The sequence below is a fragment of the Rattus rattus genome, chromosome 2, assembly GCF_011064425.1.
Source record: "Rattus rattus isolate New Zealand chromosome 2, Rrattus_CSIRO_v1, whole genome shotgun sequence".
Classification (NCBI taxonomy): domain Eukaryota; kingdom Metazoa; phylum Chordata; class Mammalia; order Rodentia; family Muridae; genus Rattus; species Rattus rattus.
This window is the reverse complement of record NC_046155.1, coordinates 36,686,626-36,705,081: the sequence shown is the minus strand read 5'-3', so window position 1 is coordinate 36,705,081 and position 18,456 is coordinate 36,686,626. Positions and strand designations below refer to the sequence as shown.

Here is an 18,456-nt window from a genome sequence, read left to right as displayed (position 1 = left end):
GAACTCACAGAGATCCAACTGTCTCTGCCTCCCAAGTGCTGGGATTAAAGACAAGTTTTAGTGATCTCTAATTTGAACTCAATCATACTGAAAGGAAAAACTGGGATGACAAATGATAGGAAAAAACAGAAGACAAAAAATACCTTTGTGTTGCTGGGCATGGGAAACACAGCTGCAATGCCAGCCCTGGGGCTCTGGGGCAGCAGTGCTGGCAGTTACAAACTGGGACCAGTGAGTCTGAGGCTGGCCTAAACCATCAGACACTCTCAAAGAAACCAAGTTCAAATTGAGGTGGAAGTGGGCAGGACAATGATTATGAAGCTGTGAATGGGGGCACCTGGGTGAAATCCCAGCATTTGGGAGGTGGAACTGGGAGAAACTCAACTCCCAAGCCAATCTGGTCTCTAAATAAACAAACACCATCGACACAAACATGACTGCCCATGTCAGATACATGCCACTAGATGAGTTGTGCTCAACAATACATCTGAAATGTTATAACTGCCAAAGTATCAAAGGATGCAAATACTTCATGCGATACAGTGATTATGACCCTGCCAAGATGACTCTGAATGAGAACCGACTGTAAGTAACGCATATGAGTGGGTCTGATTGTTTCTAATGTGTGTTTTAAGGAGCCACCTGATGTATCAGCCTTAGGGAATGCCTGGGGAAGCATGGAGGCTGGTGCACTCTTATCTGCCATAACACTCCAACTATCTGCATAGATCATCAACACGTCACACAGACTTTGGCGAGATGGCCTTCTGACCTCCACACCTATGCGATGCTAACACTCCTCACCCCTCCACACGTTATCATATACAATAAAAAACTATTGTGAGTATTAATCAGCTTTCTTTCTCTAAGAGATGAAAATGATGCTAAAAAGAAGATTCAAGCAGGCCACATTTATACAGAGTATAAATCTCATAAATGAGATGGAAATCTTTTCAAAAGAAAATGTCTTTTAGTATTGTTTTCTACACAGAAATTAGCAAACCGTGTCCTCTGCCTCTTGCAGAGAACAATTCACATCAGGTCAAATTAGGTCATTTCTCAGATACACAGAAACTGCTTCAAGAAAACAATACTAACACACTATTCTTTCATAATCAATTCCGATCATCTGACGAAGTCTCCTCATAGTTATGATTGACACATTCTACACACACGCACACAAATGAAGCATAACGTAATCTCAGTTAGGAAATAAGAAGTGTATATTTTGGAATCTATATTATCCTCAAGTCTCTCCAAACAGGAAACATGCACAGCACGGACCAGGGCTTGTCACCAAGCAGTTCCAGTGATTCCTATGTGCTTAGGGTGTGTGTCAGATCCAAGGAAATGTGTGAGTTATTTTAGGTGTGTATTTTAAATATGTATATATTTTAGAGAATACAAAACTTGTCTTAATAAATCTAATGGTATTTCAAAACCCTTACTCAAGAAGGGGCAACAAACAGCACTACAATTACTCAGTATGTCCCCCATGTGGACCTGGAATTGGACTGCACATCTGAGAGGAAAAGAGGTCACAAGTTGGTATCACTCACTTGACCAAAGAGAAAACAGCAACTCTGAGAGTCAACAGCTTGCCCAGGCCTCCTGACAACAATGTCTGTGTAGGCTCTGGCAGTGACCTCTTCCAGTGCCTTTGTTTTTGGCAACAAGGTGTGGAGACCACACTGTTCTCTGCTCTAAGTTATTCTACACTGAGACAAGTTTTCAGGATATGACTTGCCCTTGGCAACTTTCATTGCACAAGGATCATTGGGCTCCATTTTGAATACTAAAACAAAAGCAGGGCGTTCTGCAGCTTTTTGTACACAAGGATGCCATGTCCATCCAGCACCGCCCATGAGGCACAGACTGATAACTTATTCCCCCCAAAGCAAAAAAGATACCACCTATAAACTGATAAAGAAGACTGGGGACATCAGAGCATACAGACATATTGAAATGGGATCAGAGAAACCAACCAGGTCCAAGAATTTATGGAACATACCAGAACAAAGAGTAAAACTCCCTCACCTGGATCCCATAAGGAGGAGGACACCTAACAGTGTGATGGCACTGGCCTGTTATCTGACCACACAGCTGTGCTCCAAGGGACCCATAGGCCGAGAATTCCTGGCTGTCCCTGGTCTTCAGTTCAGCTATAACCCCAATGGTGATGCAGCAGACTACACCTGTGGCCCTTCCATCACCTGCCCGTTGGCTCCTCTCCTATGCCTTGCTTCTAGGACCTCTATGGATTGATACCTCACCTCTGCAGCCCTGCTCAACCCAGAGACCTTGTGGCTTGGCTCTGTGTACTCCAGAGCTCTCCAGCTGAGTCCTTTCTTCTGTCTCTAGCTACCCAAAGGACTGTCTGTCTGTCTGTATTAGCCCTCTTCCTCTGCCTCCAGGAAGGACTGTCTGTCTGTATTAGCCCTCTTCCTCTGCCTCCAGGAAGGACTGTTTTAACTCCTGGACTCTGCTATAGCCTCATTAACCCTCTTCTAACCTACCAATATACATGTTTATAGAGACAGTTACTGTGCTGAGTGCAATGTGTGATATGAAATGTTCAGGCATAGTTCTTACACCACAGTCTCACATAGTCTACGTCGGCCCCAGGATCTCTACACAGTGAGTGTAACCTTGAACTCCTGACTTTCTGCCTGTATGCACTGAAATTACAGCCATGTCACCACCCCTGACTCACTGAAGTACTGAGCAACACAGCAACACTCTGGGTAACTTTTTGTGGCTCTAGAATGTAACCCCATAATTATACTGACAAAACCACTTTTGACCAGCAAAGTTGCTGACATCTATAACATACAAATTCCATCAGAAGCCCTGAATGTCTACCTTGAAACATCTATGGACTATTTACCACAGTGAGAAAATTATGAGTTACGTATAAATTAGCTAATTTATTCACTCAGGTTTTCTGGCCTACATCTACCCTCCTTTTATTACTTTACCTGGTGGTATAGAGAGAAGCTGGCAAATATTTCCTGTTACTAATATGAAATTGTTTACACACACAGGCAGTAGGCCAGGTTTGGTTCACCAGGTTGCATTCTGCCGAGGCGGGTTCAGAGCAGCGAGTTTTCCAGCTTTTGCTTACTCAGAATCACTTGACCGCTAAGTCAAACAAATCCATCCTGAGACTTTCCCACTCAGTAGGTCTGTCGGAGCCCCTGAGATCGTACGGTTTTAATAAGTTCCCAAGAAATGCTGATGCTGCTGGTGCAGAAATCCTACTTATACAGCACAGCAGTCTCAGTGAAAGGTGAGATGGTGAAAATCTAATTGAGCAGAAACTACATGTTGTGAGCCTGACTGATACTTTTATAGAGTATTTCTTACGAGGACTTACTGTTAAGGGCCATAATGTTATCTGTTCCTGGATGATGGAAGTTTATTCCCATGCGTCCTAGAAAATAAAGCAATTTTATTTTAAGCACAAAGAAAACACTATTCCATGTAATTATTTCAAATATACTGCAAAATATAAACAATACAAAACACTACAGATTAATCTATAGCAATGCTATCAAGGCCAAAGCATTTACAACAACTTGTAAATCAATTCATCAAACACAGACATGAAACGTCTTAAAACAAAGCCAAAATCTCAACACAAAATACAACCAAACAAAAAGAAGCTTCCATTATAGTCTGAAATTTGTACATCTCCAATATTGAAATTTAAACAAGTTCAGGGCTTAGCATTTGATGTATACAATCAAGAAATTTAGAGAAGTATTAAACATGAAGTTTAGAGAGAATAAAAAAATTCAGTTTCATAATGGCTCAAAAAATGCAACATAATTACCCGAAGAGCAAAGTGAAGAAAGATGGTAAAATGTATGCAAGTGAGCAGGGGAAAGCCTGACATGAAAGTCCTGAATTCTTCTGTTACCCCAACACTGCTTCTGCTGCAGGGGTTTGGTCTGTATGGTGGGTTGTTCTTTTTTTCCTTTTATCACTATGTGGCTGTAGCTGATCTAGAGCTTGCCTTATACACCAGGCTAGCCTCTAACTCACAGAGATCCACCTGTCTTTGCCTTCCACAAGCACTGGGAGTAAAAGCATGCACGATCACTAACTACTCTTGTGACAAATGTGACTTTTCATCTTTATGAATAACATGGGAATTGAAACTTCTGACCACATCGGTTGGTTTCCTATCTTGTACACCTGAGGTTAAGAAGCTGGAAAACTGAACAAAAGCAAAGAGACAGCAGAGGTCTGTGCCCTGCACACCCTACAATGTTTATTCAGTAGTCCTTTACAAAGACTGAACCCCTCCCTGACCTGTAAGATCGTAAACAGAATGGTCCACTGGGGTAAAGAGTGAAAGACGAGTGGGGTGGGGTGGCTAGAGTGAGAGGCAGACGCACAGAAGGAAAGGCTCAGTGGTACGGATGGAAAGGTGCAGCAGTACAGAGTGACAGATGCCAGGCATTTGCTGCTTCTTTTCATTATCAGAGACAAAATGGATGTACCAAAAAGATTAAACTCAGAGAGTCTTGTGTATGAGGAAAATGTACTATGCAAGATTGCTTGACCAATTCCTTCAACAAAATAGGTATCAGTGAAACTAGGTGAGATGGGTCACTCCCTGTAATCTAAGAACTTGGGAGACAAGATGAATACTGGGATTTCAAGACCAGTCTATAGTTACTGAGTAATACCCTGTTTCAAAAAACAAACAGCCAAAAAGATACTAAAATAATAACTAGGGCATAATTTCTATGTATTCAACTCTGCAAAGTTTTCATATACAGTTACTTCGAGAGTTACTTTTAAACATGTATTCTACCATTGAGATATTCCTGCAGCTCTAAAAATATGTTCATTCTATTTTATAGCCACTGCTTTAAAATGTCAATCATAGTTGGGGAAGGATAATATATATAAAGCTAAAGATAAAGGTTTCAGGTTTTTTGTTTTGTTTTGTTGTTTTATTTTACAACAGATACGGTTTCATATATGATTGTCAAAGGGCCAGTTTTGACTTGGTATTAAACTGTTACTGGGGACTGGAGGCAAACATCACACTACCAAGCTCAATACCAGGGGAAAACAAAATGAAAAAAACAAAAACACAAAGTTCACATTCAACTTCACCACTTTTATTGGGGTGTGTGTGCGTGTGTGTGTGTGTGTGTGTGTGTGTGTGTGTGTGTGTGTGTGTGTGCGTGTGTGTGTAAAAGAATGGGGAAAAAAATCAATGCAATTGTCAAAGAATAATAAAGGAAACATTCCTAAACATGTAATTTCTGTAGAAAAACTATTTCATATTAGCTACAAGCTAATTACTAGGAGTTTAAAAAGTACCCCACGGTTGAAGACACATTTACTATAACTCTATTTGTAGTTGTCCCACATGACTTCCTATGGTTTTCTAGTTCCTACATCAGCTTCGAGTCTCTGAGAGTTATCGTCTGTATCACACACAGTGCTTTCTCCTACCACCACCTTGATCAAAAACCACTTACAAGCATTTACCACAACAACACCCTCGACTCAATGAGAGAACTAACTGGCATCAGTTAATCAGTGTTCTTTACACCAAAAACTAAAAGTGCTATCTTCTAATTCTGCTCCATCATATTCTAGGATATTAACCACAACAGCCAGTTGCTGAGAAGTCTACGTAAAATCTTATCCAGATGTCAAGCTCACTGTCCACTAGAACAGAGAATCAGAGAGTCTCTTTACTTAGATGACGGCATGCACCAACAGCCCCAGCACACAGGAGATGGGGCAAAAGACAAATCATAAGCTCAAGGCCAGACTGAGCTGCATAGTGAAGCCATCTCAGAAAACAAACAAAAAAACCAAACAACATGAAAAAGTCAGAGATGGTGCTGCACAGGAGAAATCTGTGAATTCTAGACCAGTCAGGGTTACACTGAGACCCTGTTTAAACAAAACATGAAAAGTAGGACCTCTTCAGTCTTTAACCAGTGAATATTCAGAGGACAGTATGGGTCCTTAAAAGGCACCAAATGGCCCTTAGTAGTACTACAATAAAAGGGGCTTGTCAAGGACATCAAAAACTCAATATTAGTCGATCTTCATTCAGTTTAATTCCTGTAGAAGAGAATTTTGAGCTTTACTGACACTGCATCAAATAACCTTTCTGTTTTCTGGAATGCTGCCCTTTTAGCCTCAGAGTTCGAGCATAGCTACACACCTTGAAAAGATGTTTTCCTCTGTCCTCACTGGATATTTGCAACTCTGTCTTTCTTAAGAAGCAGAGCACGAGGCTCGGACAGTGTCTTGCAGGTGGAAGGCATCACCACTTGCAAGAGAAGCCCAGTGGATTCTACCTCTCCTGGACTTCTCCCTAATTTTTTCAGTGAGTTTTGGATAGACAGGAACATAAATCTTGTGAAGAGCTCTGTGCCAACGTCAGATCCCTAGAATCAATAACCTAAATATGATTAAGTTTCCTGCTAAAGAGAATGGGATTTTTTTTTTTTTTGGTAAAGTTACATATGACTTTTTTAGTTTATCTCTTCTTTATCTTAAGCTATAGTGTTTAGAATACAAAATGTAATATATTTTCACTGAATAAAATTTAGAATATGTGGAAAATAAGATCACGAAAGAAAACCACAGTCAGCTTTTATGTGTATCTTTTAGTATGGAGAACACACACAAAGCATATAATCATTTCACAGTCTTTTCTTAGTGCAATGTACTGCTAAACTTCAATACTTTTTAAAGGATTTTGGAAGAGAAAATGTGCAATGGGCAGAAAAAGGCCCGATGCTAAATTCAGATGAGGCCATTTCTTTTTGCTTCCTTTTGTCCAACAAATGCTGCTGTTGAATCAGCTGTGAAAACAGAACCAAGTGTGTGACATCTGGTGATTTTGTTACTGCAGTCTGGTGCTGCCTGTGACATTCTGTCACCTGTCTATGAGTTTGCTATTTTTAAAGTGTTCTTGTCAGCTAGCTATCTTTTAAGTATAAGGTTTCAAAAGCTGGAGGGCATCCTTGGTCTTACTCAGTTAAATGACGATGTGGAAATAAATCTGACACTGCCCCACTTTGCCCACATCTTAGGACATAACAGACAAGAGTCAGGATGGAGACAGGGGGTGGAGAATGGAGTTACATTTGTTTATTTAGAATGGAAAAAAAAATCACATCTTTATAAATTCAATTTATTCATATTTTAAAATCTACCTTATTTCAGAGTCCAACTGAACCCATACTTTTATGTGTTCAAAATTAAAAGCTGAAAATTTTATTAATTCATAATTACTACTATAAAGTCAATTCTTCAGCACACTAACACATCTTTCTCTAATCAGACACTACCCTAAAAAAAGTACTTCAATAGCTACAAAGAGAATGTCAGTGCTTCAAGAAAATATTCTACTGGATTTTGCTTATTTTCTCTATAAAGTTAGAGATACACTTCCAGAGAAAAAGTATCATAAGGCATAAAAATATGATATTAAAAAAACACCCCAAAAATCCAGTAAAGCTAGGTGTGGTCTCGAAAGCTGAGGCAGGAGTTTTAGACAGGTTGGCTCCACAGCCAGACCATGTCTCAGAACAACAGAACAGGGGACGGAGTGGGTGCTGGCACTGGTGAGATGGGTCAGCAAAATACGCCACTAAGCCCAGCGACCTCAGTTCGGTACCTGAGACTCTGTAGAAACAGATTCCTACAAGTTCTGTTGTGAACTCTTAAAAAACAGGTAAGTTATTTTTTTAAAACTAAATTTCTTTTTTAAGGTGATGGCAAAATCCGGTACTATACCATAGTACTATAGATCTGTTCCAAACAGTCAATAAGCAAACCCAGGAGCTCAGAACTGAAGTCAGTGGACAATTTGTGTTGTGTTGTTTTATCTCCTGAAGGGGCAGGCTACACTGCTCCAGTCACAGCACTACTAGAAACCGGGGCTGTGGGCGTGTGCTGTCATCAGATTGCTCAGAACTGGAGAACGTTGTAAAGGACAAATTGACATAGGCTAAAAGAAGTTGACATTGAAATAAAACTAAGTGATGATTCAAGCTACTAAGTAAACAGAATGTTTTCTTCTGGAGGAAAGAAGAAAATTTCTTTTCTAAAACAAGGGAAGCAAAAAATCCCAAAGGGAACCAATTTTGTGTAAGTCTCTGTCATGAACCATTTCAACACAATGAATACAGAAAAGTGTATCTATAACAGAAAAGGAATTCTGTCAATGTAAATGTGCCAAGGCACTATTACCAGAAATGAGCTATTTTTTCCTCAGACTTTTTCGGTATACCTTTGAAAAGCAGGCCCTCAGCCTGGGTTCTCAACCAACACCTGTTCTTTTCATTTTTCAAATCTCAGTTCCATGAATGACAAAGGAAGAGAAAATTTAAATACTAGAAACAGTTCATCAGGCAGCATCCCAGTGAGCAGCCGAGAACGCTGATGCAGGCGTGAGGGTGTATGGGATGAAGGAAACCCATCCTTCCTCTTGTTACCAACTGCCTGCTCTAGAGTGCTTTCCCAGCCAGAGGATGGGATCTTGTTTTCTAGCAATCAGCTACTCCGTCCAAAATACATAGCTTACTTATTCTAGTAGGGAAGCCTAATGACCACAGGCTCCCAAGTCAGAAGACAGTCTCATACAAAGACAGTACAGCGATGAATCCGAATGAACTGAGGGGAGTAAAACCCTTACCCCACTACCCTACCTCTGCTAATCCAAGGATTTCTGTAGTTAGAAACACAGTGAGTAGCGGTATCACACACCTTTATCCTCTTCTTAGAACCCTCCGTCTCATCAGATAGAGGCTTCTCTCATACCAAGGGTATATAAAAGGCAAAACACAAGGCCTTATGCTGTCTCTCTGCTACAGTCAGACTGCATTAGCCCAGTGACTGTGACAGAGCACACTATTTTCCTTTCCTTTTTCCTGCAGGTTGTGTATGCTGGGATTCAAACCAAGGGCTCGTGCACACAGAGCACGTGCTCTACCATTCATCTATACACACTTATATGCACAGAAGGTAATGCTCTGTGACGCATCAGGCTGACCCAGCGTGGGTACAAACACAACAGGAAAGTTGAGGTGTAATTTACTGAAACGGAAGTCTTTTTTCCAGAACTTCCTGTTCTCTCACACTAGGCCTTAAAAGAATGATTGAAGCAGAGCAGTAGTGGTGCACATCTTAAATCCCAGACAGAGGCAGACAGATTTCTGAGTTTAAGCTAGCCTGGTCTACAGAGAAAGTTCCAGGACACCCATATCTTCACAGAGAAAGCCTGCCTGGAAAAACAAATAATAGAGCATACTGACATCTTCTCCATGTCTAGTGCTGTGAATACACACCATGTCCGTTTTAAGTTTATCATGAAGTCATTCCTGTCAGACTTGACTGCTTGCCTCGCTGGTGGAACTATCTTGGAAAAGACTGGTCTCCCTCCTCCCTCCCTACTCTGTCTTCTTTCCTCCCTGTCTCTCTTAACCTCTGCCTCAAACTTGAGGTTTAGTCTCAGCTACTGCTCTAGCTCCATGCCTGCCTGCCATGGTGGCCATGGTCTCGTGCTCTGAACCTGTAGGTCCCCAATGAAATACTTTTTAATATGTTGCCTTGGTCATTATGCCTCTTACAGCAATTCAACAGTAACTAAGACAACTATGCTATTCAGATGTAGAGTTTTAAAAGGTCAAGTAATGGGTATTTTTCTTTCTTCTACATGTGGCTTTTGAAAAATGATGGGTTATCCTTCAATAATCACTACTTATCTAAGGAAAATAAAAACAACTATTTGCAGCCAATGTTTAGCTGTAGTCTGGTCAAGAAATAAATCTGTCCTGGCATGGCTTAGTTTATTACAGAGGTCGAGCAATAAGTACTCCATGCTCCTCACAGAAAATCACACGATACCTGCAAAGCTCCTTGTGCTAGGGAACTCATCTTCCCATCTATTTTATATGGTGTTTTATTTTAATTACAAGGCTCTAAGGAGGCTAATATATCCAGTTCACTAGCCAACTGGGGGCAGAAAAAGAACTCAAATCCAGTTTGGACCAATTGCAATGTTAGAAAGGCTGTGTTTTGAAACTTCATCTCCTATATAGAAAATGTAGAGGGGTTAGGGATTTAGCTCAGTGGTAGAGCGCTTGCCTAGCAAGCACAAGGCCCTGGGTTCGGTCCCCAGCTCCAAAAAAAAAGGAAAAAAAAAAGGAAAAAAAAAAAAAAAAAAAAAAAAAAAAAAAAATGTAGAACACCTGGGATCCTCTTAATAAAGACTTCTAGATACCTTTGCTATTTCTAGATACTAAGCCTACAGTAGGCTTTTACCTTTCTTTTTTGTCCTAGTATGTGCTGTTTGAATTTTGTTTATATAGTTAAGCAAGAATGTGGAGGTTTTCCTATAGAAGAAAAGAAAACTGAGTTCTAAGAAAAATAACACCAGTGTAAACAACCACCCCAAAATCCAACTCTGTACTTGAGTTTTGAGACCCCCTCCCCAGTACACATATCCACAAATAATGTTCCCACATGCAAGAGGGAAAAGATAAAGACCAAGACTCTAAGGATGCACAGGCAAAGCATTCCCCAGAAGTCACGCAGCAGCACCCAAGGATCATCTATCTCCTGACGCTCTATGCATTCTGATGCTTCTATCTTTGGACCCATGGGCCATCACAGTGAACGTCCCTCAGGCAACTCACAGCAGTATTACATAGGATAAAGAAAAGCTGGAAGGTCTAAATTTAAGTTCTATCAATAATTATAAAAATCAGAGAGAAACATGGATATTTATTACTATGGAAAATAGAAATAGAAAATAAAAACCCATGACTACACATCATGATCTTTCTTGTGCTTTTAGTTAATTGTGTCTATATGCATGTTCATGTGTGCAGATACATATGTGTGCACATGAGGATTCACACTTGTGAGACTCAACAAGAGGACAACCTTGGGTGTCCTTCCTTAGAACTGTCCACATGTTTTTGGTGAGGTTTTGGTTTTTTGGTTTTTAAGATGTGGTCTCTCGTGGCCTTAAACTTACCAAGCAGACCAGGCCCCTGGACCAGTGAGTCGCAGGGACCTGCCTCTCCGCTCAGTGCTAGGACTGTGAGCACCTGTTAGCATGCCCAGCTGCTTTCCTGGCTTCTGGAGACGAACGCGGGCCATCGTGGTACAAGACAAGGACTAAGACTCAGCTCTTTCTCCAGCCTGGCTTCTTATTCTGCTCATTTTCTTAACCTTTAAAGCTAAAAGTACCTTAAGCATTTTCCTTTCTCCTCCTTCTCTGTTGTTGTTCTTGGTGGTTTTTTGAGACAAGCCTTGAGCTCAAGCCAGACTGGCCTTGAGCTTGTATCATCCTCCTGCCTCTGCTTCACAAATGCTGAAATAATGATGTGCGCCTCCAGGCCCAGTGTCAAAATATTTTCTTAAAGGTGCAAGTGATGTCACTGACCACAGGGACATAGTGATGTCACTGACCTCAGGGAAGTAGTCTGTTTATAGAATATCAAGCAGTAGAATATGAAAACTTGGGAAGTTGAATCCATAAGGTACATACTCAAGGTCTCCCAACTCCTGGGACCATAATACATGTATGGTGAAGCAGACTATTACTTCATAACTGCTAGTAATGAAAAGTCTACAGAGATAGTAAGCCTGTAATTTTAAAAGGCCATTGTGAATGGGAATAGCAGTTATGTTACTCTACAATACGGTTACTGCCCTCTTTCCTCGGGCCAGCGCTATGCTTAGGTGACACAAGTAGCTTCTGCTTTACTAGTATACCATTCTAAAATATAATGTAGAGACTGTAATCCAATCCTTTCCTAATTTTTTTACCTAGCACTCAGGAGGATGGGACAGGAGGATTGTCCTGAGTTCCAAGATCAGCCTGGGATATATAATATGTCACAGGACAGCCTGAACTGCACAGTAAGACCCTGTATCAAAAAGAAAAGAAAGAAAAGAAAAGCAGAGCAGATGGACCAGAAGAGGGACCAGAAGCCAGGAGGTCTACACGGAGCAGAGGTTAAATGTGAGGATGATCAGAAGGCTCTCAAGCTAGAGGGAAATGACAAGTGTAACCTGGAAAGAGTCTAAAAACAAAACAATCTGTGAATATTATTATTTTTACATCATTCACACCTCCAAGTGTAACATGCTTCAAATTATCGTGGACCTAATCTTCAGCTAAAGAAAGATGTGGTAAGTGACTAATAGAACAGCAACTTTCCTCTTCTTTCGCTCAGGGCCTTAAGAATCTAGCTTTCTCAAGATGCTTTCTGTCCTCATGGCCTCCTGCGACTGCCTCTATCCACTGGGAAATAAACAGAGCAAGACCTCAAATGATGAGAAGGATTCCTGCCAAGGACACCAACATCAAAGGTTCAGTTGGTCACGTCCTCAATCGCAGCCCAGAGGCTGCCAGAGAGGAGAAAATCCTCACAATTCCAGAAGATGAGGAGGTCACACAAGATGGGCATCCCTGTGGCACACTACTCAGTTTTTACTTAAAGTCCTAACTCAAAATGGAGTGGATAGTTCCACATCAGGAACTTGCATTACAGCATTTAAGATACTGTAGGGTCTCTAAAGCAATAAATAATCTATAAAAAACTATCTGTAATTATAAGTTTACATAAGCTCTAAAATTAGGAAGTCCTACTAATTAATGTTGATCTTGGAATGTTCTACCTCCTACTGAACTCAAAACATGCATATACCTTAGGCCATCACCTTGTACTTTAGCCCCGCCTCGGCAAAGGGCCACTGTCGCACATGGGTTGCGATACGATGCTCCTATAGTAAGAAGGGCTAGAACGTAGCAAAAGGGAAGCATCACATGAAACTTTCTCAAGTTTTACAGACTGATTTACTGAATATCGCACTTTTTTGAGGTGCACCTGTACTTAAATGAATTCTACAGATTCAGCGAATGATTCCAAATGTACAAAGCCCAGAAAATTTGGCTTCTGGTTTCATGCTATAACCATGACCTCAGCTACCCAACACAGACTCTTGCAGATAAACAAATGAAGGTAACCAACTATGATTACCACAGGTAGCTGAACCCAGGTTAAAAAAAAAAATTAAATACATTCCACAATGCTTTACAGAAGCAAAACAAACAAACGAAAACAAATAAAAACAAAAAAATCACAATTATTAAAAAGCTGATTTTTGCTTACAACACCAAGCAAGAATGGACATATGAATATTCCTAACCTGCAAAATGATTCCTCCACATTATATCAGCGAAACTCATTGGTGGGCCACTGGGAGGGTAGTGTTTACCTTTCAGAGGCTCATGATCAGTCCTGATCATATCCATTAAGGAGTTCTCCAAGGAGTGCAAGTTAAAAGTGTCATAGGGCCTACTCCGGTCCTAAAAACAAAAACACAGAACAAGACAGTACATAAAATTACTTCATAAAATCAACGTATTTGTTCTGCTTCACGCTGTAGATCGGAAAATTGAATGAAAGTTATAGGCAATTCAAAAAGCACATTCACCTTTTATTAGGAATAATGTCTTAGCACCAACATGTTCAAAAGGAGTGTCTGCAGTTAGAGTGCACTCTTTTCCTGCTGTCTGCTGTGCTCCTTTCCTTCACACTGACGGTCTCTAAAATTAAATGGGTCAAATGTCTCAGCTTAGCCTCCTACCATCCACCCACTGTCCAGTGAACACAGACTGCCTACATTCCTAGAGAACCATGGCTGAGGACTTAGGGCAAAACCAGAATCACCTTTCTGAGTAAAATACAACAGTTATTATTGAATGAAGAGGCTGAGGCTGCAGGACCAGCAGCTTGCATCTAGGGAGCAAGTTTCCGTCCTGTCTGAGTTATAGACAGACACAGGCACCGTCTCACAATGACAAAAGCAAAACCATGGCAATGGTTTCAATGTAATTATAATAAGTCACCTTAATATTTATGACTAGTAAATTCCATACATGGATAGTTTTATTTTTAAAACAAAATGTGGAGAGAAAAATAAGCTTAAAATGGCTGAAAGAGAATTGACCCCCACAAATTGCCCTCTGACCTCCGCATGTATTCTATGGTATACACTTGGGGGGCGCGCGCGCACACACACACACACACACACACACACACACACACACACACACACAAATAAATAAATAAATAAATAAATAAATAAATAAATAAATAAATAAATAATTTTAAAGCGAGAAATAAAAATTCACGGTAAAGAGGAGATTAAATGACAACAATAAGAACTGTTTGTTCTGAGTTGGAGAGATGGCTCAGTGGTTAACATCACTGGCTGCTCTTCCAGAGGCCCTGAGTTCAATTCCCAGCACCCACGTTAGGTAGCTCACAACTGTCTGTAACAGATTCTGGTGTGTCTGAAGACAGCTACAGTGTCATATATATTAAGTAAATAAAATCTGTTTAGGCTGTGTGACAGAGTGTGGTAAGACTTGGCTGCTATGAGGCTGTAGCAAGAAGCTAGCCAGGGTTACACAGCAGGAGGTTAGCTTGGGTTATACAGAAGACTCTGACCCTCCCTCCCTCCAATTCCCCTGAAAGAAAAGGTTGGCTCATGACATTCAAGATTCTTTCTGTCCAAAGCAGTCAGTTCTGTTTGTTTGTTTTGTTTTATTTTTTAAAAATCCTTAATATGCTATTTCAAGGTAGGTAAAAATATAGCTGTTGTATGTTTTTACATACAATTAAAAAAGTGAATTTAAGAAACATTAGAACTCAAAACCAATACCCTAAGGAATATAATATTATGTCTCATGAAGTTGGCCAAATCCACACAGGTTGTAAACAGTGACTTCTATGGAAGCATCATATTCCATGCAATTACTGATGGCCCAGAGGTAGTGAGTTCCTGCTAGAGAGGATATAAATGATTAGGTGACTTCCTAGCAGGGAAATCTAAATTGAAATGAACCTCAAATCAGTCAAACTGTCAAAATCACATGAGGTCCTGGTAAAATACAAGTTCCTGGGCTGAGAAGGTAAAAGGTTGGCAAAGTGCTTCCCTGGCAAGCCTGAGGAAGGACTTGAGATCTCCCAAACTCTCATAAAAGTACAGGCTGTGGTGGCATGTGCTGAGAAGACAGAGAAAGACAGGAGGGTCCCTGGGGCTCCTTGGCCAGCCAGGCCACCCTGCTCAGAGCCTGCAAGGTGAAAAGATCAGTGGATAGCCCCTGAGGACCAACACCCAGAGTTAAACTCTAGACACTACATACTCTCTCTCTCTCCCTCTGTCTCTGCCTCTGTCCCCCTCTCTCCCTCTCTTCCGTTCCCTCTCTCCTGTACTCCAGCTCAAACATACTTAGTAATATTTTACAAGAAAAGCCAGCAAGATGGTCAGTGGGTAAAGGTGTTTGCTTCTGAGCCCAACGCTCTGGAAATGGTGGAGATGTTAAAGTATGTGTCCCACAAGCTGGGGACTTCAGTTTGGATCCATCACTCAAATAGAAAACTCAGCACAACGTACTTATTGTTATGAAATATAAGGTGGAGAGGGGGTATCCTTGGAGGCCTGAGCCAAGGTGTGGCAGATGATGACTTAAGCAATTGCTAGGTCCTTGGGAGGCAGGTCAGCAGAGTCTCCTGTATGCTAACACCTATAATCACAGCACTTAGCAGGCTGACACAGGCAAATGGCGCTCGCTAGGCAATCGGTCTAGCTGAATCAGGTTCAGGTGAGAATCTGTCTCAAAAAATATGGTGGAGACTGATGGACAAAGATACCGGACATCAACCTCTGGCTTCTACAAACAAGCAAGCACATGTGCACACACACATACAAGAATGCACAACAGCTACCTATATGTTGTATACAACAACAGTGGAAGGAACACAAACTGTGTGTGATGTCACATCCCAGTACTGGGCATAGGTTTAACATCTATAAGACTAGAGTACCCAATCTTCTCTTTTCCCTGTTGTTTCTTCCACGTGCCTCCCCCAGGGGAGGAGCCCTTCTAGAACAAAGGTATGCTCTTCTCAGAAGCCCATTTTATACAGAATTCAGTCTGTTCTATTGAACGAACTTATGACTGAAAGTCCTCACTATTGAAATGTTTGCTTAGGGGAAAGGGCAACAACACTTGGCATTTGCACCATTGGACAGGGATTCTTGAGGCCACCTCAATCTGATCTAGCTGGCATTGCACTATCACCTACTGTACCCTACACATCTGTTTCTGGGGCCCTGAGCTTAACCTATCTAGAGCTGACCAGTGCCACTATCTTCACATCCTGTTTCACAAGCAGCAGGCCTTGAGCTGCTCCACCCACTGTTGTTTGTCCTGTCTTTGGGGCCTGTTGGTCAGTCCCTTTAGCCTACATGTAGTTAGCAATGCTTAACCAAAGAACCTGGTCAGACACAACAGAAAAGAAAAAAACCTAAAACCTTTGCAAAAATGTTTAAAAGAAATTATATATAAAGAAAAATAATCCACGATTCATGGATCTCAGACATTACAAATGGTAACACAGACTTGGGGTCCAGGCCAAATTAAGTTATGAGTGTGATACCCTTTCAAAAAAGGTGGGGAGGTGATGGCAAAATGGTTCAGCAGTATTAAGTTCTGAGCAGCAACCCTGACGTCCTCAGTTCAATCCTGGGACCTCTGGAGAGACTGACTTTTAAAAACTGTTTTCTCGGGGTTGGGGATTTAGCTCAGTGGTAGAGCGCTTGCCTAGCAAGCGCAAGGCCCTGGGTTCAGTCCCCAGCTCCAAAAAAAAGAAAAGGAAAAAAAAAACAAAAAAAAAAAAACCTGTCTTCTGACCTTTCCTTGTGCACTGTGGCACGAGTACAACCGCACTCAACAACACACAACAGCACAATCCATAAACCGATCAGATATGCTTTTCATTTTTGTTTCCCCACAGAGGAGAAAAGGAAACCATTTTCTGTTCGCCTTCAACAAGCAGCTCCCCAGAAGATTGAAAACACCTCTAAGCAGCACAGCTCACTGTTGGAGTTCTCTAAGCATGACGGAAGACAATGGGATGCTTGTGTATGACAGTCTTCTCTCCCCCATGCATAAGCCCCATCTCTCCCCTGCCTCACTTAATATTAATACATTTATCAAGTATTTTAAATGGCCTCCCTACTCAAGGAGGCAAAGGTGAGGTGCGTCTGCAGTGCAGCACTCCTGGGAGGCTAGGGCAGCAGGGATAGAGGATGTGAGTATAGCCTGGGCTAAGTAGACAAACAGTCTCCAGGAAGGAGACATGTTTGTCCCCTTCTTGTGAATTAAGCAAGTAAGTCCTGGACAGATGAAGTCAGTAGTGAAAAGGGACAGTGGTAGTACCAGGGTCCAAAGTCAATCAAATCCATGTGACCTCTTCTTATCGTCTCCCATACAACCAACCTGCCTCACTTGCCCTTGGTCAATTACCCTCATTCAAATGACAACCAATTAACCCCAAGAAGAGGTTGATAGCTCTCCAGCCCATCCATGGCTCTGCCTCTCAGTCCTACTTCATTTATTCCCTGCCTTTCTGGCTTTTCTATACTTGGGTATTTCCTTTCCCAAAAACACAAAGTAGAAGACAAAAGAGCCAAGAGTTACTAGGAACCAAATGATGGAAAATAACCAGGGCAGGCCAGCAAGATGGGTCAGTGGGTAATAAAGGTTTAGGCTAAGCCTAATGACCTGAGCCTGATCCCAGGACACACATGGTGAAAAAAGAGAAATAAGTTCTTTGACCTCCACTGGTAGGTAGAGTCAGAGTCAGTCTCTCTCTCTCTCTCTCTCTCTCTCTCTCTCCTCTCTCATAAAGATACACACACACACACACACACACACACACACACACACACACACACACTCCCTAAAAATAAAACTATAAAATAACCACCATTGTACCTTGTAATATGCTAGGTATTGACCTGGGTGTCTTCAATTCTCCGCCACCCTTGGATAGGTATCACCCCACATCCCAGACAGAAAAACCGAGGTGGGCAGAGTAACTATTCAAAGTTAGGCTGCGAACCTACCAGTCAGATGTATAATTGGCAAAGTTTTCCCCCGTTTAGTAAGCTGCCTCCTTGCTTGAATGATGATATTCTTTGCTACATAAAGTCCTTTTAGTTTCATGAGGTCCCATTAATTAGTTGTTGATCTTAATGCCTGCATAGTCGAGGTCATGTTCAGAAAGTCCTTTCCTATGCTAATGAGCGCAGGCCTATTCTCTTCTGTCAGGCTCAGGGTAACTAGTGTTAGATCGAGGTTCTTGATCTACTTGGACTTGTGTTTTGTGTGTGGTGATAGACATGAATCCATTTTGTTTTTCTACATACACGTATCCAGCACCATTTGTTGAAAACGCTGTTTTCTCTGGTGTGCATTTTCAGATTCTTTGTCCAAAAGCAGATGTTCATTTGTGTTTGGACTCATGTCTGGTTTAATTCTATTTCACTGATTAATGTTGTCTGTTTTTATGCAATACCACACCATTTCTT

At 41.3% G+C, this 18,456-nt stretch overlaps 1 protein-coding gene across 11 annotated transcripts in view; it reads right to left on the bottom strand.

Moving 5' to 3' along the window:
- Cpeb3 (cytoplasmic polyadenylation element binding protein 3) overlaps positions 1 to 18,456 on the bottom strand; it is a 177,132-nt gene that overhangs the window by 96,906 nt on the left and 61,770 nt on the right. For 9 of the 11 annotated variants that reach the window (XM_032891865.1, XM_032891856.1, XM_032891858.1 and 6 more), the window contains exons 3-4: positions 13,219 to 13,378; positions 3,377 to 3,433 (exon numbers count right to left, since the gene is read on the bottom strand). In XM_032891865.1, the coding sequence (XP_032747756.1) occupies positions 3,377 to 3,433; positions 13,219 to 13,378 (217 nt within the window). The remainder of the gene's footprint in view (positions 1 to 3,376; positions 3,434 to 13,218; positions 13,379 to 18,456) is intronic. The other 2 variants (XM_032891861.1, XM_032891863.1) reach the window with 1 other exon arrangement.